At 39.9% G+C, this 24,405-nt stretch overlaps 1 protein-coding gene across 1 annotated transcript in view; it reads right to left on the bottom strand.

The window, feature by feature from the left end:
• Positions 1-247: 247 nt before the first annotated feature.
• The window catches only part of MTHFD1 (methylenetetrahydrofolate dehydrogenase, cyclohydrolase and formyltetrahydrofolate synthetase 1), a 110,853-nt gene continuing 86,695 nt past the window's right edge, over positions 248-24,405 (bottom strand). Inside the window, exons 24-28 of the mRNA XM_042446800.1 lie at positions 23,363-23,540; positions 20,424-20,531; positions 18,102-18,254; positions 2,446-2,554; positions 248-581 (exon numbers count right to left, since the gene is read on the bottom strand). Of these exons, the coding sequence (XP_042302734.1) occupies positions 2,465-2,554; positions 18,102-18,254; positions 20,424-20,531; positions 23,363-23,540 (529 nt within the window). The 3' untranslated portion in view covers positions 248-581; positions 2,446-2,464. The remainder of the gene's footprint in view (positions 582-2,445; positions 2,555-18,101; positions 18,255-20,423; positions 20,532-23,362; positions 23,541-24,405) is intronic.

Here is a 24,405-nt window from a genome sequence, read left to right on the forward strand (position 1 = left end):
GAAGTCTGCCTTTTGTCACCTTCATAACACAGGACAAGGGCAAATGCTTCTTCGAGGTGGAGCTTGAAAAAGTCATTTCCTAGATTACAGCTTCGACAAACCCTGAGACATCATAACCACAGACTATGCTGCTTGGGGGATTCTGGAAAGTGAAATCTAAAACCCAATCTTTTCCAAACAGCTTCCTAGGCAACAAGTGCTGCAACACATTCATATAATGTAAAAACAACAAACACATGTATTTTACTTAGAAATGTTGTATTTAACCTTGTGCAAATGTAACAGAGCTATTAAAATTCACATGATTAATCAGTTTACATTTATTTTATCAGCTTGCCACCACAGTTAAAACTGTCATTTTTTTTAATTGATGGTTGTTAAGATCAGTAGCTTTAAAAGCTTCACTGTTTTAAAACATTTTGCAGATTTTCATCTGCAGGCACTAAAAAAATAGACCACCTATTAAAAATACAGTACTGCAGATTTGTTTAAAAATGCAGGAGGTTAAAACGTTTCCAAGGCTCATAGTGTTCAGTGAACTGTCTTGTGTAGGCTTCATCTCTCGGACGTCACTTGGGTATCTACAAAAAGAACAGAAATTATGTTACTAGTCCTCAAGACTCCAGATCACAATGGTTAGAAGAAAGTAAATGGGGACGTGCCAATTGCTTGTACTATGTAAGTCAAACTTGTTTGTGTGAAAACCTTGTTCTTGAGTCTTGCTTGATTAGGCAGTCCATGCTTACATATATAGCATGTATGAGAAGTAAGAGACTTAGTTTGTTATTTCTGCCTGTTGTATATATACCTGAAACGTTCTTTTACTTTCTAATTGTTTTGTTTGTATAGCTTTCCTTGTTTTTCTCTACTGCAAATAAACAGACCCCCAAAACATTTGGTTTGTGTGCATTATTAGGAAGAGCTTATTTCTAACTCCAGCACGCAGATAAGGGACACCAAATATTCTTTTGGCTTGTATGTCAGGGAACAGAAGTTGCAGGGTTTTGTCTCCTGTTATCAGTAAGACTCAAGGACATCCTATAAGAGCTCAATTGCCTCTGGGCTTGGGTGGAATGGACAAAACAGATGGTGGTGATGGCAGTTCTGTCTTGCAGGACTGTTGTTGATCTTAGTGACCTTATTTTAGAGCAGGCCATGTGTAGGTGATCTAAGCCCTTGACACCAACAGTTAGATTAGTTCTTCCAAGTACCAGTACCCATGACACTGAAGTCCATACACAAATAGGAAGAATCAGCAAATTTGTTGAGGTGTTGGTAGAATCCCAAAGGCATTCAGAGTACAAATAGGTTAACCCCCGCCCCCCGCCACAACTTTTGAAGTGGGACACTTTCCTCTGATCAGCCCAATAGAGGACTGAGATCCAAAACATACTGTAGAAATAATCCAGTCTGAGACTGATCTAATCGCCCTGGCTCAGTGCTTGGGAGTCCTGGGAACTGTAGTTTATTGTGGCACCAGAGCTCTGTGACAAAGAAGGCTAAATGCAAAACTACAGTTCCAAGAATTCCCCAGCACTGAGCCAGTGCTGACTATTGGGACTGGGAAGATGACAGATAAGAGCAGAAATGAAATAAAGTTGTCTTGGAAGAGGTCATGGTTCCAGATAACCATGAAAAAGACCCTTCCATACGGTGCAATTTTGTTGCAAGTCTCATGTGATGTTCTGGTTATAATATTGAACTAGGATGCAGGAGCCATGAGTTCATACCCCAAACTGGCTAAGGCCCAACAAATGGTGTTGGACCAGGTGTTATCTGTCAGCCGAATCTACCTCAGAGGGTTATTGTAAATGAGAAGATCTAATTATGGCATCTTGAGCACCTTTAGAGAAAAGGAAGGATTAAAAATTTAGCAAACCCTTCAGATATTTAATGATAGCAATAGTAGAGAAGGGGGCAATTCACAAACTTTCTAGAGATGAGGACAGAGATGATCAGACGGAGGATAAGGACAGCAGCAAAGCAGATTGCTCCCATCCTTATCTCATCCCATTCGCATGATCAGGGGAAAGATTATCACACACCGCACGCTTATCCCATTCTTCTCCCGTCTGTGAAGCGTAATGGCCCTGTCATTTAGTATTAATGGGAGAAGAACAGGATAAGCATGCGGTGTGTGATGGGATAAGGATGGGAGCAATCCACTTTGTTCCCGTCCTTATCCTCCATCTGATAATCTCCACTGAGAAGAAACTGAACAACCATTCAATTCCTGCTTACATACATTCCTGTGTGGTGCTTTCATATACTTTTTCCTGAAGTAACACACATTTCTAGAAAAGGACTTGCCCACAAAATTGTAGGGATTTGTGAATTAGTCCAGTGAAGAAAAATAGAATGAGGAAAATGTTCTCTTATTTTATAGATGTTAGGAGGTGCATATGGGACAAAAACTAGTGAACGGCAAAATGATGAATCACTCACTTTTCATTGCCAGTTCATTTTAGAACAGCCCCTTCACTTCGCCAGTTGCTGGATCAAGGTCAACATCATAGAAGCAAGGCCTAGTGGGAAGACCTGGCATTGTGCTCATCTAGAAGGAAAGAAGAGTTATTAAAATGGAGAAATCTGGCGCCCAGAAAGAGGAGAGAAGAATGTTAATACATTCCTCACCAAACCTGGGGGGGAAAACACAGAAAAGGACATTGAAATGACTTTTTCTAATAAGCCTCTCTCAGTCTACAATGGGAACAACATTTTCAAACTACTATTCGTATTCCTTTGGAGCACTATCAGGATGGAAACTGCAGTAGTGTACAAATCCAATAAAAAATAACACTGGTATATTGGAGAAAAGTGTGTTGGGAATGGAATTTAGGAGAATCAGATTCAGCTCCCCACTGAGCCATGAAACTTGCTGAATGACTTGTTGAGGGTCATTTTGTAGACTTGGTCTACTTCCTTAGATGCACAGAGTGAACTGGTGCATCACTCCATGCATCTTTGCATGCTGATCTTCCAGGCTAACATGACTATGTCTCTGAATTCTATCTTCTCTGTTAGAAGGCAGAGGGAAACCCTTGTGCTCATTGGAATAGAAAAACTGACAGAGCATATCCAAGCATCCTGAAACTTTCAAAGAAACAGAACTTGTTATGAAACACAGAACAAATGCATTTAACACATTAATAGACATTATGACACCAAAAAATCAACAGGGAACCAGAGAGGCCCCGGGAAGGACTTACTGGGATAAAGCAGAAGGGTGGAATAGACATGATAGCCTAAACTGTGCTGTTAGTCCCAACAAGAATATATCCACTGATTCAACAGAACCTTTTGCCATATTTTGCCATAATCAACCAGAAGTGAAATGAATTATCTATATCGACAGGACAGATAAATTATATAAAAAAAGACGGAGAATAATGGATATCTATCAATGTAAACCTGCTTGAAGACTGAATGTAAGGTATTTTGTTAACTTGAACACTGCAATTGTAAATTATTTGTGCATGCTATCATAGCCATATTTATTACCTGTTTGGAAGACAGATATGGATATACAGAAACATGCACCCTTGGGAGTGCCCCTGTTGCAACAGATTTAGGTCTATTTGTTGCTTGGAGGGCATGGTTTATTTACAGCCACCACAGATCAACAAGGACAATTCAACCCCATTTATTCTCTGATGGACTGAAAAGCTTCTGGGAGCTTCTTAGACTCCTGACAGGTAGAATTCCAATACATCAATTCATAAATTCATTCTGGGAGTTCACAAGGAGAGGTGTGCCTGGAGCCCTGTAGGAAAACTAGACTCTTTATCCAGCAAATACTCCACCAGGTAAAAGGTATGCAAGGAATAAGATGGTGTAGCTTCCATAGATACAGGAGCAGACTGGGCAGTTTCTTTAGCCTTCCAGCTGTACTCAAAAATGATATATAGCTCCCCACCAATTGTAGCATAACAAACATAATAACAATAAAATAATTCTAGAAAAAGCAGAAATAAAGAATAAAGAATACAACAAACATAATCCAAATGATGTACACAGATCATGGTTATCTGGGGGCCATTGATAACATTAACAGAGGAAAGCTCTTTGATACAAGAGTCTCAGTTTCCCATCTAGAAGAACTAAAATGCCAGTGAACTTGGAATAAAGGATTCTACGTTAACCTGAATGCTGAAAGTGAGAGTGACAAAGAGAGACAACGCTGATTCAGTCCAAAGGCCTATCTAAGCCAGTATTATATCTTATTCCCACACTGATCAACCAGACACCTATGGGAAACCCACAAGTGCAACATTAAGACAATAATGCGTCCCACTTATGTTCTCCAACAACTGGTATACAGAAGCATACTGCCTCTGGTTTGGAGGTAATTTATAGAAACCGCGACTAATAGTCACTCAAGGCAGTGAGTCTTTAATCCACTTTCAAAACCTTGAAACGCAGGTGTGGATAGCCACATTTTCATAGAATAGCAATAGACCAAATCTACCCATTCAGCTCCTTTAAGCAAAGCTCTTATGTTTAACTGAGATACAGCTCCCTGTTCCTAAGATCTTAACCCCTTGCTGCTGAACTATACCAGCTGCAGAGTCCTTAAGGCAAGACAAAGATGCAATTCAGATGGAAGAGTTTTGCTAGGATACGGCTGAAGTGACATTACATTTCTAAACAGCTTAATAGAATTGCTTTGCACAAAAGGGATCACAGCCTTTAATCAGTTGTATGCTTTCTGCAGGTGCACCCGACTCTAGGAACCATTAAAAAAAAAGATTAAATTGCCCCATGAAAAGGATGGTGATTTTTCCTGTAAGATATCTCTGATAACTATCTAATTAAAGAACACATTTCAGATCTTAAAAATAACATTAAAACAAAATCTATAAAACAAATCTATTGCTCTTGAAAATGGCTCCCATCTGCCCCAAAACATAATGGGAATGAAGTCTAAACAATATAGTTTGGCTCTTGGCAATTGCCTTTAACTATGAATGGAGGGGGTGGGTGGAAAAATAATTGAGTACAGTACAACGTATAGAGAGATTAAGAGCTTTGGCAGGATGAATAAATTTATCAAGGCATGAGCTTTCAAGCTACTTGCTCTGGCTATCAGAAAGAAGTGCTTAGTCTCAGGGTGTGAAAATTTGCCCATCTTGTTTTTGATGAGTTTCTCAGAATCATATGCACATACTCATCCTATACCAAACCAAGCTCTATATCAGCTTGCAAGACCTTTCTCCTCTCCCCTTCTTTCATGGAAATGTGTGCATTTTTGGTGCACTTCTTTCCCCAAATGTAAGCATTTTTCTCAGAGGAAGCATTTCCTGCACATTTCACTTAATAACTTTGTGCACATCTGTGCACATTTTTCAAGGGTAGTTGACGTAAAAACGGAAAAATAAATAATCTGCAGAATTTGTGGTTTGCTCGCAGTGACAAAAAAACAAAAATATACATTCATCCTTTCATTAATAATAGTCTTACAGATCATGCACTAGATTAATGTGTAAAACGCTTTGGTGAATGTGAACTTCATCTCCTTCCCTAATTGTCCCTAGAATTCTGCTTAGAAGGCCGTAATGTCTGCTTTTGTGGCTAGGATTTCAAACTTCAGTATCAAGCGGTACGTCTGCAGGTAGCCTACATGACAGGTTAATAAAGGTTATAATAATCAGTGCCTGAGATGTAAGATGCAATCTCCATAAAGAAAAGGGCCATATATATGTCAGAAAGGGTTGACTGTAACAAGCTTTTCAAATTAGCCAGGCTGTTAACAGTAACAACTGGCTTAATAGTTCACTCAACAAAATGAACAGAAATAATAATAAAAATGCAATACATTTTCACCCTAAGATAGTTTCTATTTGCTCTCCTGGATTTATATCACTCTAGTGCCATTCCAGCAAAATACTCAGGGAAGAGTTCCCTAATCTCTACCTTCAAGGTAACCTTGAAGCACAATGCACTTGTTTGGGTTAATTAAAGCAGAAATCCTTCTCACATATTTAGTGAGATTTACTTTTAGTATGTATATAAACATATATATGCTTACGTGCCAAAATATAAGAACATTCCAGTAGAATTTAAAGATAATAGAACGAAATAGATTTGTACTACTAAGCTTAATTGATCAGGATCCAGAAGAATTCTGAACTGAAACCAGTGACATTGGAGTGAAGCAGATGGCCATGAAAAAGCAGCCTGAGGCCACTGTGGCCACAATCAAAAGATGATGGCTGGCAGGAGCAGCTCCTTTTTCTGGTGGATTCTGGCCACCTTTTGCGGCCTTGGGGCGGCTTCTGGTCATTTTGGGGGTATACTTCATCTAATCACCATGCCCCTGAAATGGCTGGAAGCTGCTTTCTTCTGTCTGTTTTGGGCCTTTGTCAGGGAAGACTGCAAAAAGACACAGTCTGCAGTCAAAGAGAAAGAGAAGCCTCAATGGATGACAGATGAATCTCTTCAAGCAGTTAAGGACAGATGTGAAGTAAAAGTAAAAGGGAACAGGAATAGAGTCAGAAACCTGACGGCGATTGTTCAGCGGCTTCTGTGCAGGGACAAGAAAAACTACAATAATAATCAATGCAGAGAAACAGAAAGTGACAACAAAACAGGAAGAACAAGAGACCTCTTCCACAAGATCCGAGAAATCAAAGGGAAATTTAAACCAAGAGTGAGGATGTTCTGTGCCCTGCTGGTGAACACATTATATGACCAAGCAGAAATTAAAAACAAAAAACAGAAACAATACACTGTAGAACTATATAAAAGAGATGAAAGGATGGGAGGTTTATTCGGAGAAAAACCATATGAAGACGAACTTTCAATTTTAGAAAGTGAACTAGAAGTTACACTCAGAGCACATGGGAGAAATAAATCTCCAGGAACAGATGGGATATTGAAAGAACTACTTGAAGCTAGAGAGACAGAATCTACTCTAGTAGACTTGAAAACAAAACGGCCCACAGATTATTGCAAACATATGTTGAATAATGGAATATACCAAGGAATTTCAAAAGAAAACCAAGCTGTGCTTCATAAATTATAGCAAAGCCTTTGATTGTGTGGATCATGAAAAGCTATAGATTGCTCTTTAAGAAGTGGTGTGTGACACCATTTGATTGTCAATATGTAACCTGTTTTCAGGACAAGAGGCTACTATTAGGACAGAATATGACAAAATGGAATGGTTTCCAACTGGCAAAACATTTTAACATCCTATATGTTTAACTTAAATGCTGAGCATATCATAACTGAAGCAGGATTAGACTCCGAGGAAAGAGGTGTGAAAATTGGAGGAAGGAACACTGACAATTTAAGATATGCAGTTGACACTGTATTACTAGCGGAAAATAGCAAAGACTTGAACAATTTCTGAAAAAGATAAAGGAAGAAACTGTGAAGACAGGCTTACATTTGAACATTAAGAAAATGAAAATAATGACAACAGATGATTTACATTTTGGCTCACTCATTAACCAGAATGGAGACTGTAACCAGAAACATATTAGGACTTGGAAGGGCAGCTATGAAGGAATTAAACAAGTTTCTGAAATGTCAAGATATATAATTGAATATTAAAATTAGGATTCTCCATGCCATTGTATTTCCTATTTCTATGCATGATTGTGAAATCTCAACAGTGAAGAAAGCTGATAGGAAGAATATCAACTAATTTTAAATGTGGTGAGAGAGAAGAATTCTACAGAAACCACAGATTGTAAAAAAGACAAATAAATGGGTCCTAGGGCAAAACAAGTCTGAACTCTCCCTATCTGAACCAGAAACAAAATTAACACAGCTAAACAGTGGCATAGAGACAACGTAAAATACACTGCAAGTTTAAGGCATTCCTAATTATTTCCCCCCACATTCTTATAGCTATACAGATAGAATCTGTATACATTATGAAACTGTCCTGGACTGATTCTGGATCAAGTACACTCATTTCTAGTCACAGAACAATATAGGTTTGGATTACTATTAATTTTTTTAAATTTTATTTTACAAAATAATTCAAAATAACAAAATAAACAATAACGTATTGCAATACTGAGATAATTTTAGAATTTTTTAAAATGTAAAAGTAAAGAAATATTATTTTTCAGTTTTCTTTAAAAACTTCACATCTCTCCAAATTTTTCACTTTGACCACATGAAGCTATGTACATGTAAATACAATTAGGCTGTGCTTATGACACTATAATTTAAAGGTATAATTTTTATTTTGCTAGTTGTTTATGTCACAACTATTACCATTACATTCAGTGATATATGGGAATTATAATTTATGAGTAACATTAATACAAAAACCATTACTAAGGATTCTGTATGGTGTGGTATGGGAGGAGATCAATGGAGGGGGTGACACCATGAGTTATTGCACTGGGTGACCTCAGCCCTAGTGACTGAAATGCTCTTTATTACTCAAGACGAGGGCCATATCACCCACCCCATAATGGTAATGAAAATAGAAATGTGAGTACATTAGCCATTAGAGATTCTCAGGTTTATTTAGGGTTTGCAACATGGATGAGTAGTTGCAACAAGGAAGAAAAAACCTAGCTAGAGGAGAACATCACAAAGGCATTTTGCTATTTCTGCGCCCACATCTGACACGCCTCCCAAGGTGAAAAAGAGTGATCACCCGGAGGTGTTTGGAATTCCCTCAGGAGCTGCAAATAGTTAGATGGAGGGCTGCCATTTTGTGCTGTGCCTAATAGAAAGTTTCCTCCAGTAGTTCTAAACTACGAAGGAAACAATGCAGCTCCAACCCACGGAGCTCTCTATAATTTTGCCATTCTGAAGAGATGTTAACAAGCACAATTCTGACTGACTGAGTGGGTTTTAATAATGCCATGTGTACTGACAACGATGACAACAAAAAAGATTCTGTTAATGGCCTCATGAGCTTCAAGCTTGTGGCTTGAAAGAGAAATCATATCGTCTCAAGACTGAATTTATTTTTGCTTCAGGCCTACACCAAACAGAATGGGGAGGGGAACGTGAGATGTACAGGCTGCAAACAATTCTCTTATGTGGTCCACAAAGCTCTCTAACAGTTCCCAGAAGGGCTATTTTTAAAATAAATAAACAGGAACTTTTGGTTGCCTTTTGCTCAAAAACCATGCCAGAAGAGCTCCAAATGCATAAAGAATACACACGCATAAAGACTGTGCCAGGTCCCTAAAAATACCCTCTTTTCTGTCAGCTGTAAAGATGACACCGGAAGGGATGTCACAGCACATCTGGTCACCATTTTGGCTGCTGTATAGCTGACTAAACAGGTATTCACTTGTGCAGATGAGACATCATCTCACGGGGTGGGGATCAGCCCATTACTTCACAGGGATAGCTATTGCTGCTAAGAAATTAGCATTATGCATACAGAAGGGTCTCTTCTTCAGATTTCTGGCCTCCCCATGTAGAAGATGATGGAAATGGGAGTGTGTGACAGAACTAATAAACTCAACTCTTGTGTGTTTTGACTACTTGGATTTAATCACGTCTGAACATATTGTAAGTCAGGGGTAGGAATCATGTAGCTCACTAGATGTAGTTGGACTGTAACTTACAGCATGAACTGCAGTGGTCCTTGGTATCCGCTGGGATTTGGTTCCAGGACACCCTGTGGATACCAAAATCTATGGACGCTCAAGTCCTATTAAATACAATGGCACAGTAAAAAATGGTGTCCCTGATATAAAATGGCAAAAGGAAGATTTCCTTTTTGGAATTTATATATTTTAAAAATATTTTCAAGGAGTGGATGCTTGATTCATGGATAAAAAATGTGTGAATACAGAGGGCCAATTTAAAATCCCATTATTCCCACCTTTACCTTTAAATATTTTTGTTTCTAAAAGGATGACTCACTTTGGTCAGTGGAAATTACATCTACAACTCTTGCCAGTTAACTGATCTGGGACACTCCTGACCACCTAGCCTTGTGCATTATCTCTACTGTCAGCAAGCAAGGCCTTTTTGGTTCACACTGGCCAAAAGAAACTATCTGATACGGTGTGATATTGTACAAGGGTTGTGCTGAACATTTTCATACTTTACTTCTCATTTATTATCAGTCTTGCCTTTTTAATCTATCTTTTAGTAGTATCCCTTCTTTGTAATTTGTATTTTAATATGAGTAATTTGTTCCAAGGCCTAAATGCCCTGAAGTCATCAGCTCCCAGCCTGGAAGCTAGTCAGGGTTAGACCTGAATGTGGGACCACCAAGGAATATTAGGTGCTGCAGGCTATATTCAGAAGAAGGCAATGGCAAACCAGCTCTGAATACTCCTTTCCTAAGAAAACTCTAGGAAATTCATGGGGGTGACATAACTCGACAAGCAACTTGAAGGCATGCACACAAACACTATAATTTATTAGCCTAAATCCTATTCATTACTCCCAACTAGAGTAAATCTACTGCATCAGTAACTGAGTGGTGAGTCAACATGTATATACAACATATATAATTCAGAGTGGAATTGTAGATAGCAATGTCAGAGGGAAATGAAATGCACAAAGAACTGGCAGGGACAATTACATTATTAAGACTGGGCATTTACCAGGCTATTGCTGATAACACAAACATGCTGGTAGTACGAAAGCCAGTTAACATATCTCAGCTGGGAGAGCCTATATGCGAGAGCATAGCACCGCATACAAAGTACCACATCCTCCCACCACCTGCCAGCTGTCAAGTCTGGGGAAGGGAAAGAATAGGCAATTTAGATACCAGAGAAGCACCTTGGTGATGGTGAGGGATGGAAATGCCCTCTCAAATGGCATGCATCCCGCAGGAGCTCAGAGCACCTAGGCCTTCATGGTCTGAAACACCTCTGCATCCCTTCCCACCCCCTCAAAGAGAAGAAACTGCAGCAGCTCTCCACTTCATGGCCTGACACAGCTCTCAGGCATGGGAGGCTTTGGGATGAGGTCTTCTATTCCTCATCCAAAAAAGGACTTACATGTGTGTAAGCAGAGATTACATGCATGTACTGCACTGACAAGATGCCAGCCCTCATCTGTTAAGACACTTATTCTGTATGTAGGAAGACAGACACTACCTTATGTACTTAACCTTGGTCCATCTGGCTCCGTATGCTCAGTGCTGACTAGCAGTGGCTCCAGGGTTTCAAACAGCCCTGAAGAAACTAGAAGTGAACCTGCATGCAAAACATGGGCTACAGAGTTCTATAAGGTAGTCCTTAGGACAGTGTCTGACAGGCATTCTCCAAAGTGTTTCCATTACCATTACCATCTCAGAATTCAAAGACATAGCCATGTTAGCCTGGAAAATCAGTATGCAAAGGGACCCTGTTAAACCTTTGAGACTAACTGAAAGAAAGTTGGTATGGTGAGCTTCCATAGATTTGAGCCTACCTCCTCATATGCATCTACCTAACATGCATATGAGGAAGAAGGCTCAAGTCTAGGAAAGCTCATTCTGCCAACTTCTTTCTTTCGGTTAGTCTCAAAGTTGTCATTGCTGTTATTACCACCACCACCACCACCATCATCCCACATTTTTGCTAGCTATAGGACTCAAGGCAGTTTACAAAAATTAAAATAGACGCAGATCAGAATTCACATTCTTAAACATACAAATGCTAACATATAATTAAAACCATAAGTAGTTCCCAAAGTCTGTTGCCAGAAGGACATCATGGAGGGGGCCAGTGTAGGAAGAGAATTCCAGAATCTGGGAACAAACACACAGAAGGCTCTCTTCCACAAATCCAGCAGATGTACCTGTGAGGGTGGTGGGACAGATAGGCCACCCCTGAATATCTTAAAACATGAGCAAGCTAATGTGGGAGAATATGGTCCTGCAGATAACCTGGACCCAAACTGTACATGGCTTTACAACCATTATTTTAAATTACAAGCACAACTCAGTTAACAAAGTCTATGATAAAGAAGCTCCATTGCACAAAGTCTTTTAAAGTCTGCCCAGCTTCCCCCTTTCCTTCTCATTCTCTTATTTATTTCATTTATATGTTGTCTTTCTTCCAGAGTGGGACCCAAGGCAGCTGAGGGCTTTTTTTTTGGCAGCATTGGCACTGGGAGCTGGGTTAAGGAGAGCTGGAAAACACAGACTTTAAGTGTTGGGCTGCAGCAGTGTGCTGCAGTAAACAGTACAATACAGCTTGAGCTGGGGGGAAATCCCCAAGCATCTTATACAAGTGTGTCAGTAGCACTCACTTGTGTTTTTTAAAGACAGTCTTCTCCAATAAACCATATGACATAAAAAGAAGATAAAGGTTGACAACTGAAGGGGCCAGTTGCTTGGCAAAAGAATGCTGCCTGTGCTGAGAAAGAGGACCTTTAAGTCTAGTGGGAGAAATAGCACAACACAGAGACATGTTTCTGGACATGCAAGTACACCTCAGTTAATGAAGTAGATGCGTTCCTGGAAATTACTTCTTTAACAGAAAAATTAGTACCAGAGATAGAAATAACATGGTAAGAATAGGGTTAGGACACCACAAAAAAAGAAGCAGTTTCAGCAAACTTTTTATTTAAAACTAACACTATGCATATGTGAGATGACACAACCAGGTCAAGTAAGCCTTGCATAAGTAAATTAAAAATATTTTGAACTTTCTAGAGGCCACTTGAAAGGTTTATTTCAAATTGCATCCAGGAATGATTTGTTCTTTTAACCGCTTCCAATTATGATTTCCAGTTTGATGGCCAGACTTACAGATCTGTGTTATTTTTAACATGCTGGGCAAGCTTATCTGTTTTCACCCCTTTCTCTTTATTTTGCTGTTCACTGTTAATCCTCAGTAAGGGTTTCTGGAAGCAGCTGCTGTAGGCAGGCAGGTACAGCTACAATACGATTGGTATGCAAAGGGATCTTGTACAGATTTGAGACTAGCTGAATTAAAGAAGTTGGTAGCATGAGCTTTCTTAGATGTGAGCCTACATGCATCTGAGGCAGTAGCTGCCCAAATCTGCCCGGAACTTCTTTTTTTTACTTTATTGGTCCTGGAATGTTTTAAATTTTTCCTGTTTAATTTCTTTTTAGGGTTTGATTAATGATTTTATGTTTTTGGGGAGGCTTTGGGGTTTGGGATTTTTAATTGTATTTAAAAATTGTATGTGATTTTATCTTGATATTCCTGCAATCTGCTTTGATTCTTTCGAGAAAAAGCAGAATAATAATAATAATAATAATAATAATAATAATTAGCTCAAGTCTATGAAAATGAGCTTTCTTAGACGTGAGCCTACATGCATCTGAGGAAGTAGCTCAAGTCTGTGAAAGCTTATGCTACCAAATTCTTTCTTTCAGTTAGTTTCAAAGTTGCTACAAGATAACATGTCTACCACCATGGAAAGTACAGTAGAATCTATTAGAGCAAAATCTCATTTCAATTAAAACCCAAGGAGTCCAGATTTGGAGATGCCAAAACAAAGACAAAATGTTTTAGTCTTCTGCACATTCCTGCAACATGTGCTTTTCTATTTATACCCAAGAACATTTTTTGTTGTTGCTAAAAAGCCTGTCTTGGAAGAAAGCGTGTTTCTTCCTCAACTCTTCCTTCCTCCTTTTTTTGACCTCCAGCCAGCAATATTTGCCATAAAATTATCATGAGTCAATCTGGATACAGAAACATTCTAGCAAGGCTGAAAATTTTAGAATCTGGGCTGGTGATCTAGTTATTTCAGTGTGATATAATGCATTGTATATAATGCAGTGGAACAAGCTGCCTCTAGAAAGTGGTGGACTTTCCATTGCTGATGGAAAACAGACACTGAAGAGCCATTTCTCAGGGTTGCTTGTACTATGGATTCCTACAGCAGGGAGCTGGAGTAGACCACTCTTTAACTTTATGATTCTATGACATATGTGAGAAAATGATCTCCTGTGCATATCCAACACACCTACATGCTATTCCTGTACTCACCGAAAGGTCAGTGAATAAGATCCTGCATCAGACAAATTTGAAGAAGTTATGGCTTCACTGTCTCCTGGTCTGAACCCTGAAATACACCTTAAAATCCTGCGAGGCACATTAAGGGATGAAGTTATGCAATGCTGATCTTGCAGGGTCCTATTGAAACTTATCAGCATACGGATGCTCATTGGTAGGATGGGGTTGGATATGTCATCCTCCACGGCCCCATGCATGAACTCCACAGAGCTCCATGTGTTGGTGCAGCTGTTTGGATTTCAAGGTGGATTTTAGGGGCATTTATGATTGTGTTAATGATATCACAACTATAAATGTGAACAGAAAACAGGTATGATGCCATAGGTCTATCTTATGACATCATAACTAAAGGATGCTGGCCCCAGATTCTCCATGTACAAACAGAATTTACACCAATCCACTTCAAGTCCACAGGATCCACAATGGACCAAACTTTGTTTTGCTAAATGCTCATGGGCTCATACAATGGGGCCCTTGTCAATACTACATCTCAATATTTTGGCCTATCAAGTGGGTGGTCAGTCACATGTATGGACACAATCCTGAGTCTGTCTCCAAAGACCTCAAGGGTCAGTATTTCTCCAAGAGCCAATTTTCACATTAGGAAGGCTGTGTAAGCTTGGGGCTCCATGGCAGTGGTGAACACACTTCAAATTTTAGTTTGAACTTTTGAATGTCAAAATGCTGAACCTATTTTGAGGATAGGGTTCAGCCCTTTGGACAGAGTAAAAAGTGAGTGGACCCACTGCCCCAGAAACCACCATCCACCACTAGAGGCCTTGCTTTAAGTCTCACCACCCAACCACCTAATGATATGGTGTTATTAATGGTTTTTGGCACATATTCAAAAAATGCTTTGGTTTTCTTTTGTTATTTTTATGTTGTGATTTTATTGCACACTATTTTGAAAGTCCTAATAGAAAAGCTTGTAGTGTGGTGGTTTGAGCATTGGCCTATGACTCTGGAGACCAGGGTTCAAATCCTAGCTCTGCCATATGAACCCAGTGGGTGACCTTGGACAAGTCACTCTCTCTCAGCCTCAGATGATGACAATGGCAAACCCCTTCGAAGAAACTTACCAAGAAAACCCTGTCATAGGTTTGCCTTGGGGTTGCCATAATTCAGAAATTACTGGAAGGCACACAAGAACAACAGCTATTATGGCAAGTAGTAATCTTGTCTTGCTCATAGGGAGTTGGCTTTCTGATCCTGAGAGGATGATGTCTCAGGCCAAACAAGGTCACATATGCACATCCTCTAGTTGGTCAGGAACTGTAAGGCCCAAAATATGCTGTATATGTGGCCTCCAGTCCACCTTGAAACTACATATGCAGAGCCATGCAAGAATAGACGAGCAGCAGCCCTGCTGCATCAGGAAAAGTGGCAGCTTGTCTAGCACATTTCAAGTTTCCCACAAGACTAATTTTTATGTAATTAAATATTGGAGTGGCTGATATGGTTGTCCAAATGCCTATACGAAGCCCACAAGCAGAACATGGGGACAATGAAGACACAAAAATGGAATCATAAATATGGAAGGGATCCCAAAGGCTATCTAATCCAACCCCCTGTCATGCAAGAATATACATCTAAAGCACTCCTGAAAGATGGCCATCCAACCTCTGTTTAAAGATCTCCAACAAAGAAAAGTTCACTACCTCCTGAGTTAATTCATTTTACTGTCAAATAGCTCTTACTGTCAGGAGGTTCTTGCTAATATTTGAGTGAAATCTCTTTTCTTGCAATTTGAACTTATTGGTTCAGCTTCTAGTTTCTGGAGCAGAAGAAAACAAATGTGCTCCATGTATTCTAAATGACATCCCTTCAAAATATTTAAACATGGTTAAAGATCATTTTGTAGCAGGAAATTCCATTTATTTATTATGCTACCTCTTTTTTTTTAAACTGATTCCCCACACACATCTGTTTCACTGGAAACCCCCATGTAATATGAGACTTACAAGAGAGGAGGAAAAGGTATTGCTCTCCACATGTATACATTTCTACACCTCTATCAAGTTCATTTTTAAAGATATAGCTGCCATCATTTTTAGTATGAGTTTACAAAGATCTGACGCTGGTCTGGAGTGGACTAGTAGCCATCAAGACTGTAAGCATCTTTAACCTACTTTCAAAACTATTAAAAGCTGGTGATAAAAACCCTATTTAGAAAGAATTTGGCACAGGTAAAGCAGTTCTGATAAATGGCTATCTAACCTCTCTTTAAAGATATTCAAAGAAGGAAAGTCCATCACACTCTAAGGCAGTCTATGCCATGGTCAAGCTGCTTTTACAATAATGAAGTTCTTCTCAATGTTTAGGTTGAAACACTTTTCTTGTAATTCAGTACCAGTTTCTTGCTCTGTTCTAGGAAGCAGCAGCAGATAATCTCATTCCATCTTATACATGACATGTATACATGACATGCCTTCAGATATTTAAAATGGCAATCATGTCACCTCTCAATCTTCTCTTCTCCAAACTAAAAATATCCAGTTCCCTTAGTTGCTGCTCTTATTGCTTGATTTTTAGATCTTTGATCATCCTGGTTGCCCTCTTTTGAAACCTAACGATGAAGCTGACCAGAATAATGCCTTTTCATGAGATGATGGGACAAAAACTGAACACATCAGCCATCCAATAGGCAGATAGGTGGGGGCATATCTGTACATGAATGAGTGGGTTGAGTGTATGGATCTCTGAATCAATCTTATAAAGAACAACAGCTCTTCATTCTCAAAATACAAACCTATATGCCTTTTAAGACTTCTTGCAAGTCCTCTATGGAAGATGCAGCAAATAAAGTGGAATTGCTCTCAAACACTTAAACCCATCCACTGTTATTTTGACAGGACATAGTTCAATGGGAAGGCAAGGCCGCATAGGCAACTCTTAGCTCCTTGAGCTAAAAGGACCTTGGAGACAGGAAAGGTCTCTGAGTCCAAGACTAGAGAGAGCTTGCTGCTATTCACAAGTAGATGGACAAAAAGGTCTCAATCAGGCAACTCTAGATGCAGAGTTTGAAATTAATTATCTTCAAGCAATATGGTTTCCTATAATGAACTGCTTCTTTATTTTTCATTAACGAGACGGTATTGATGTCTCATCTCAATAATAGTACAATGGATGGGAAGAAGAACAAAAAGGGGCATGTGTATGTAATAAGTAACATTTTGTAAAGGACTTTTTAGAGGTACAGTGGGCCCTCACTGTGGACCACCAGTGGATTGCCATAATGTTATCTAATGGCGGCGACATGAATGCACAAACGTCCACAATGCCACCATTGAATAATATGGGGTTTGTTATCCACTTTTAAAAAAAGATCCATGGGGTACCCCAGAACCAAACCCCACTGATACAGAGGGCCTATTGTATTTTGAGCATTCCCCCTCCCCCCGAGATTTATGTCCAGGTTTTATGTCAATCTTTTCATCATCTAGAGGTTTTAGAAGTAATGAGCAATGTGGGGAAAACATTGCAATATTAAAAGGAGCAAATTGCTTGTGGGTGGAGGGCTTTCTAATGAGTTACATAACAAATTACTTCATTACTGTAATAAATTACTTCCTGGAAGTGGCTCTCAGGCTGTGGAATTTCCTTCTGCAGAAGGCTGAACTACCCCCCAACCTATCTTTTCTTCCGATGCCAGGTAAATACCTTCTTAAACAGGCAGGATTTGGGCACCTAACTGGCTACTTTTAATTGGGATAGGGTATTCCCACCCTCCCTTTCTTGCTCTGTATTTAACTTTAACAGTTTGGTTTTTTTTCATTTGTTCTTTAATGTTATACTGTCGGCGCTTCTAAAACACGGATTTCCTATACACGGATTCAAGCATCCATGGTTTGAAAACATTCAATAAAAGTATAAATTTCAAATATCAAACCTTGATTTTCCATTTTTTATAAGGGACACTATTTTGCTATGTCATTATATTTAACTTGAGCATCCACTGATTTTGTTATACACAGGGGATCTTGGAACCAAACCCCAGCGTATAACAAGGGTCTGCTGTATGTGATTGATGTTTTAGCTGCATTCTGTTTTAATCTATGTTGCCATCCACTTTGAGTCCTGCACTAGGAGAAAGGCAGGATGTTAAATAAACAGGTAACTTTCCAACCTCTGACCAGATTGAAAAAAATCAACTCAAGGGTTCCCCTATGCCATACTTACTGATCCTACTAATGGATACACGAACCCGGCACCCACACTGGCTCTGACATCTCTGATAGGCAAGACAAATCCAGTGGGGACTCCTTTCCATTCTGGGTCATGAGACAGCGACAAGTGGGTTTTAGCCATGCAGATAGGCAGGTTTCCAAATCCCTGGAAGATGAAGAGAGAAGAAACAAATACTTTATATATAAAAAGAAGAGACAAATATTATATGGTTGGCCCTTGGTATCCCTGGATTTGCCACCTGCTGATTCAGTCATCTGCAGACAGCAAGCCTGTGTTGTCCCCAACAGCAGCACATGCATGTGCTGCCATTAGGGACAGTCCCTGTTGTCCCTGGTAGTTGCACATGAATGTGGCTGTGCTGCCATTCGGGACAATGAGTTCTCTTGGCCACAAGTATGCGCCACCACAGGGGACAACAGGGGCTGTCCCTAATGGTGGTGCAGCCACTTGTACGTGCTACCATTGAAGTCCTGTTGTCCCTAATGGCAACAAGGTGCCAGCCAAATGTGATGTTTGATGTCCAACATGCCTTGCCAGTGTGGCATAGTGGTCTGAGTGGCAGGGTTCAATTCCCCGCTTGAGCAGAAAAAAAAAAAAAACACTAGGTGATTTTGGGTAAGTCACACATCCACAGAGGATGGGAATGGCAAACCTCTTCTGAAGAAGCTTGCCAAGAAACCCCCATGATAGGGTTGCCTTAGGATCTCTGTAAATAATAAATGACTTGGAGGCACACAACAACAATAACAAATGCCTTGCTTAGAACATATAATTCTAACACTAACAGATTCACCCACAGCCTGCCATATTCTCTCAGACAGTCATATGTACATTCCTCAATTCTTCCTATAGTTCAGTGGTTCTCAAATGGGGTAGGACCCTGGGGGCGGGGCGGGGGGAGACTTGGAGGCCCTGATTCCTCCTCCTCCTCCTTTTCCCAAACTTTTTATGTGCAAAATTTACACATGCCTTGAGCAAAATATTGAATTAAATAAAACTATTCTAATTTGAACAATGTTACTTCCTTATAAAATGTTAAAATATGAATATACATGAATGTACTAATGAAAATATCCACACTCAATAAAATATTTTTATTCACATATTATCCTGGGGGGTTGACATTCACATATAGATATAAAGGGGGGGGGGAGTCCCAAGGATAAAAAGTTTGTGTACCATTGATTTGGTTAATAAAGGAAAAATAAAATAGACCCCTTTATTACCAGTTTCTGTTGTCCTGAATGAGTCACTCTGCTCCTATCTTGTAAATAACTAAGTTGACCTTCCCCAAGCAAGTACTCTCAGTATCTATTATCCCAGCCAGTGTGATAACAAACCGCTCTAATTTGGGATGATGGGGACTGTAGTCCAAATACACCTGGAGTATGCCTGGTTGGAGAAGTGAATTAAGCCCTTGTACTGAAATGTCACAGAGCTATTCTGATCCATTTCATGGCCTTTTGTTCCCACTCATGTGCACAGTGCTGTCCTCTGTGGCCATACTGCCTGAAGGATTCTGGGAGTTATAGCCCAAACAGTAGAATTTCCAAAGATCTGCCACATATATCAGGCTTCTGCATTCTCAGGGTCTTTCAGAGGTGTTTAATTACAACTCTCATCTTCCCCAGCCAGCATGCACAAAAAACATGCCTACGACAATAGGAAACTGAGTTGGACTGGATCCAACCATTAAAGTGCCTTTTCTGTTCCAGCAGCCAAACATGGCTATACCAAAGTGTGAGGGGAAGAGCATTAATACTGCCAACTGCAGTTCTATGCAGACAAAATCCTAATCAATAATCCTTTTTGAAAGAAACCAATAAGCAACCTGGACCTAAAGAAACAAAGCAAAATACAATCAATGGTGTCCAGCAACTTGGACAGAAATTTCACTTGAGATCTTTGTTTGAAACTACAAATGCTACAACTTTAGATTATGGCACAGCAACTATCCATTAAAATGGCAAAATGTATTTTACATGGACATAGTAAATTGAAAGAAAATAACTTGCATAATTCTGGTCTTGCATAGCTTTGGTATATATGAAGTATACAGACAGATGTACAAACATATAAAAAACAGATAAAGTACACAAAGAGCACATGTGACATTACAAAATGATAAATGTCTGTTCATTTTAAAAAATGAAACAAAATTTTCTGAACCATTTTTCCTTCTAAAAAGGAATTAGATAATCTTTGCAGTGGCGCCCAACTCAGCTTTTCTGGGAATGCAAGATCAGAACATGTCCCCATACCCCATTGGATGAAAGCACAAGTCCAGCTTTGTAAGGATATTTGGCAGCATACCTGCTTGTTGTATTGAATAATCTTTTGCTCTGCTTCTGGCAGCAGTTCAACATCATCTGCTCCATAAATCTTCTGTGCAATAATTCTGATCTTATCTAGAATTGGCAGCTGGAAAGATGGGAAAGGAAAATAAATAAAGTCAGGCATAGTTTTCAGTCTTGTCCCTCTACAATGGTATTCTAAACCGAGACACAGTAACTGTTAGAAGTATCAATAATTATTCAACATCTTTTCCTATCACAATGTCTCATTGTTAACTGTGCTCAAGTCAGCTCCATTTTATGGTAACCCTATGAATGAAAGACCTCCAAAATATCCTGTCATCAACAGGCCTCCTCAGGTCTTGCAAAACTCAGGACTGTAGCTTCTTTGATTGAAACAATCCACCTGTAATCTAGTTTTCCTTTTTTCCTACTGCATTCAGCTTTACCAGTGAACAATCTCATCTCATGATGTGTCCAAAGTACAATAGCCTCAGCTGACTCCTTTTGGTTTCTAGGGAGAGTTTAGGTTTGATTTCCTCTAGGACTCATTTACTGGTCATTTTGGCTCTCCGTGGTATCTGTAGCCACCACATTTCACCATCCAGCTTTCAATCCCATGAAAAGATTATTGGAAATGCAAAGGGTTGGACACATCCTGACTTGTCTACTGCAATTAAATTTTACCAGAGAAATGGAAAATTTTCATACGAGAGAGCAATCTTATTCTCTGCAGAGGTATTTTTCTCTTGGGGCTAATCTGTCAAGGGCTCTCTTGGTAGTGCTGATGTTGATGGGCTGAAATTACAAGTGGACAAGGGACAGAAGTATGGGCCCCAGTTCTCACCTTTCCCCCTCCTCCCCACCTGGAAGACTACTGGGGAATAGAAAGAATAGTCTTGCAGAGGGCTGAACTGACTGCTTGCAGAAAACATACAGTATCCTACCCACGTTTTAAATTGTCTATAAGGTTACCTAGTAAGAGGCAGTGACACACATTTCAAATTTATGAGTATCCTAAGAGAGCACCTATTCCACTAAGTTTGCAAAGGATTGTTGTGTGGACATATCTGCAAAGTGTGCAGCTATATGTGTCTAGTGTGTGTGGTTTTTTTAACATAAAGGAATTTCAGAAAAGAAGCAAAGTGCAAGAACTCAATGGCAAAGATCAAGGTACAGTTTTTAAAAACCATATTATTTCCCATGGCTTTGAACATACCAGTCAGATTTTGAGTGTTTGGAACCAATAACTGTACATCTTCCCAAGGATATCTGCTGGCTCAAGGGCAAGGACTTGAATTAGATGGCACCCAAGGGAGACAGGGAACATGAGTGTTTGGCTCAATTAGTGCCAGAAAAAGGAGGAACATTTCTATAGCTAAGTAGTGTTACCACTGAGCTCTTAACCTGGTCCTTGCCAGCCTGGTATCCTTCAGATATGCTAGACTACAACTTCAACAATCCCCAAACAGCTGGAGTTAAGGGAATGGTAGTCAAATTCATCTCGAAGGCAATGGATGTGGGGAGGATGCTCTAATCATTCCCCGATGAGCATGTCCTAGCACTAGGCTCCATATTTAGGACCCTTATTTAAGCCTCCCTGTACTCTGCATGCAAGAAACTCTTATTGTGATAGCTTTTGCGGTGTCTTGTCTGATGTCTTCCTGGTGGCAGGCAAAGACCTGTTAGTGTGACAATTAGCTGATTTTAATTGGGGTTGCTGCCATTGTTTTGTTTTCATTCTCCCAGACCACATCCAGACAAAACAAAGTTTCAGGGGGAATAATTGACTATTTTTCCCACTTGGCCTTTTTTAGGCCTGAAATAGCCTTTATTAAACATTTTAAAAATAAAAAAAGTGATTAGCTGGGACTAAAATAGTCTGGGAAGAGGCTTGAAATAGCTTTGCAATGACCTATCATGCTTACCAGAGGCCCACCTGACTATTTTCAGAGCAATTTGTCTCAGCAAGTTGCAAGGGGCTCCAGTGGAGGTCCACATAAATCCCATGAACCACACTAAGGGGCAAAACAGACTGACACAACATGCTGGCTTGGGGGTGTGGTGTTTAGATGACGCATGCCCCGATGATGCTCCCAAGCTGGCGTCACACTGCCTGCCCATATAGTGGCCAGCATTGCGGCACTCCAGCGGCGTGGCGTTCATATGCCGCAAGCCGCACATGTGCAGAATAGCAGTAGCCACTGTGTTAAACCGCCCCTCTACGGATGTCTGTTTCAGCTCTTAGTCATCTCTAGTATATAGTGTGGCATCCAATAGTTTCTAAACCCTTGTGTTCCCCAAGACATTTCTCTATCACATACTTTGCTTTCTGTTGGCTATTCCTTAGTTACCCCCCACAAAGAAATCATACCTCAAATCACCATCTTAACAGCTAATTGCCATGAATGCAGGCCACAGAAACTCCAGTTATTTAGGAACTCATATTCCCAGATCAATTTTTATTCTAGCTAGAAACTCTGTACATAATCATCAGGTTCTCAGTCCCTTCACCATTGACAACAGTGGGAAATCTATCCAATTTTCAGGCCTGTTGTACAGATCACTGAATTTATCTGTGTGAATGTCTTGGGGCATCTGAGCCTCTGCAAAGTGCTATACAAATACTCACATCAACAGTCCCTCTTGCTTATCCACACTTACAAATAGGAATACTCCTTTTTCTTAAAGGGTGCAATTGAATTCAAAATCCTATGAAATGTTAAGCCTTGTATTTGGAAGATTTCAAAAAATTCAGATCTGTGTGGTTTGATAAGGAGGTGGCTGAGTGGATGTACAGAGTATTTCCAGTGCTGGAAATATTATTAATCTAAGTGCAGTCCCTTTTCCTTTCCCTCAAAAAGCAAAAATAAAAATAAAATGTATTTTCTTTGTCTTGTTGCATAAGGAAAATTCTATAGGGAGAAGAATCACAGAGGTCTTAGTGCAAACCCCTACCTTCACATCATACAAGAACCTGAAGTTGCTTGGAGCCTGCGATGCTCTTTTTACTGCTTCTGCCAATGCGACAGCTCCTTTCCCACCTTCAGCCCAGTGGGTGCATTTCACAGCATCAAAAGCACCAGCTTCTTTAGCCAGCCGAATGACCAGCTGTAGCTCTGCTTGTGTATCAGATCTGTGAAGAAACCCATTGAAAAATTGGTGCAAGAAATAGAAATGACCAGTCCTCCTGGACCAAGTATAGAGTTTGAAAGACTCACTTTCAGAGACCTGAATCCAATTGATACTAGAGTAGACCCCACTGAATCAGCTGTGTGTGCGCGCGCATTATGTGCCTTAAAGTAATTTCCAACTTATGGCGACCCTATCATAGGGTTTTCTTGGAGAGACTTATTCAGAGGAGGTTTGCCACTGCCTTTCCCTGAGGCTGAGAGCATGTGACTTGCTCAAGGTCTCTAAGTGGGTTTCATGGCTGAGCGGAGAATCGAACCCTGGTCTCCAGTCAAAGTCCAACATTCAAACTACGACACCACACTGAATTGGCTCCTGAATGCTAAATCAAAACGCATGTAAAAGCATGTGATTCATCAGGTCAATTCTAGTTGGATGGATTCTGGTCTTGGACTACAACTCCCAAAATCCAACTGCCTTGCTGGATAGGGGATTCTAAGACTTGTAGTCCACCCAGTAACTTTTCCACTTGATGGCCTGGACAGTGTGACCATGAAAAAGGAACAGTATTAAGCACTTCTTCCTCTACAACTTGTTTCCTAGTTAATACTTCTCATGGGCTGAGAACTCTTACAGTTGCAATGGATTATCTTTTAAGAGCTGCTGCCAAATTGGGAAACAATCTGTTGAAATAAATGATGGCTCTCTCCCTTCGTCTTTAGCAAGAAATGTGAAGTATGTCTTTTGGTTGGCCAGGTAACAAGATTTATTGTTTGCATTCCCCCAAAGCTAGAGGAAAATATGGGAGGGTTACAAATAGAAGTCATCATAATCTGCATCACCTGTAAAATCCCATGTTTGAGGCAAGT

This window comes from Sceloporus undulatus, chromosome 1, assembly GCF_019175285.1.
Source record: "Sceloporus undulatus isolate JIND9_A2432 ecotype Alabama chromosome 1, SceUnd_v1.1, whole genome shotgun sequence".
Lineage (NCBI taxonomy): Eukaryota > Metazoa > Chordata > Lepidosauria > Squamata > Phrynosomatidae > Sceloporus > Sceloporus undulatus.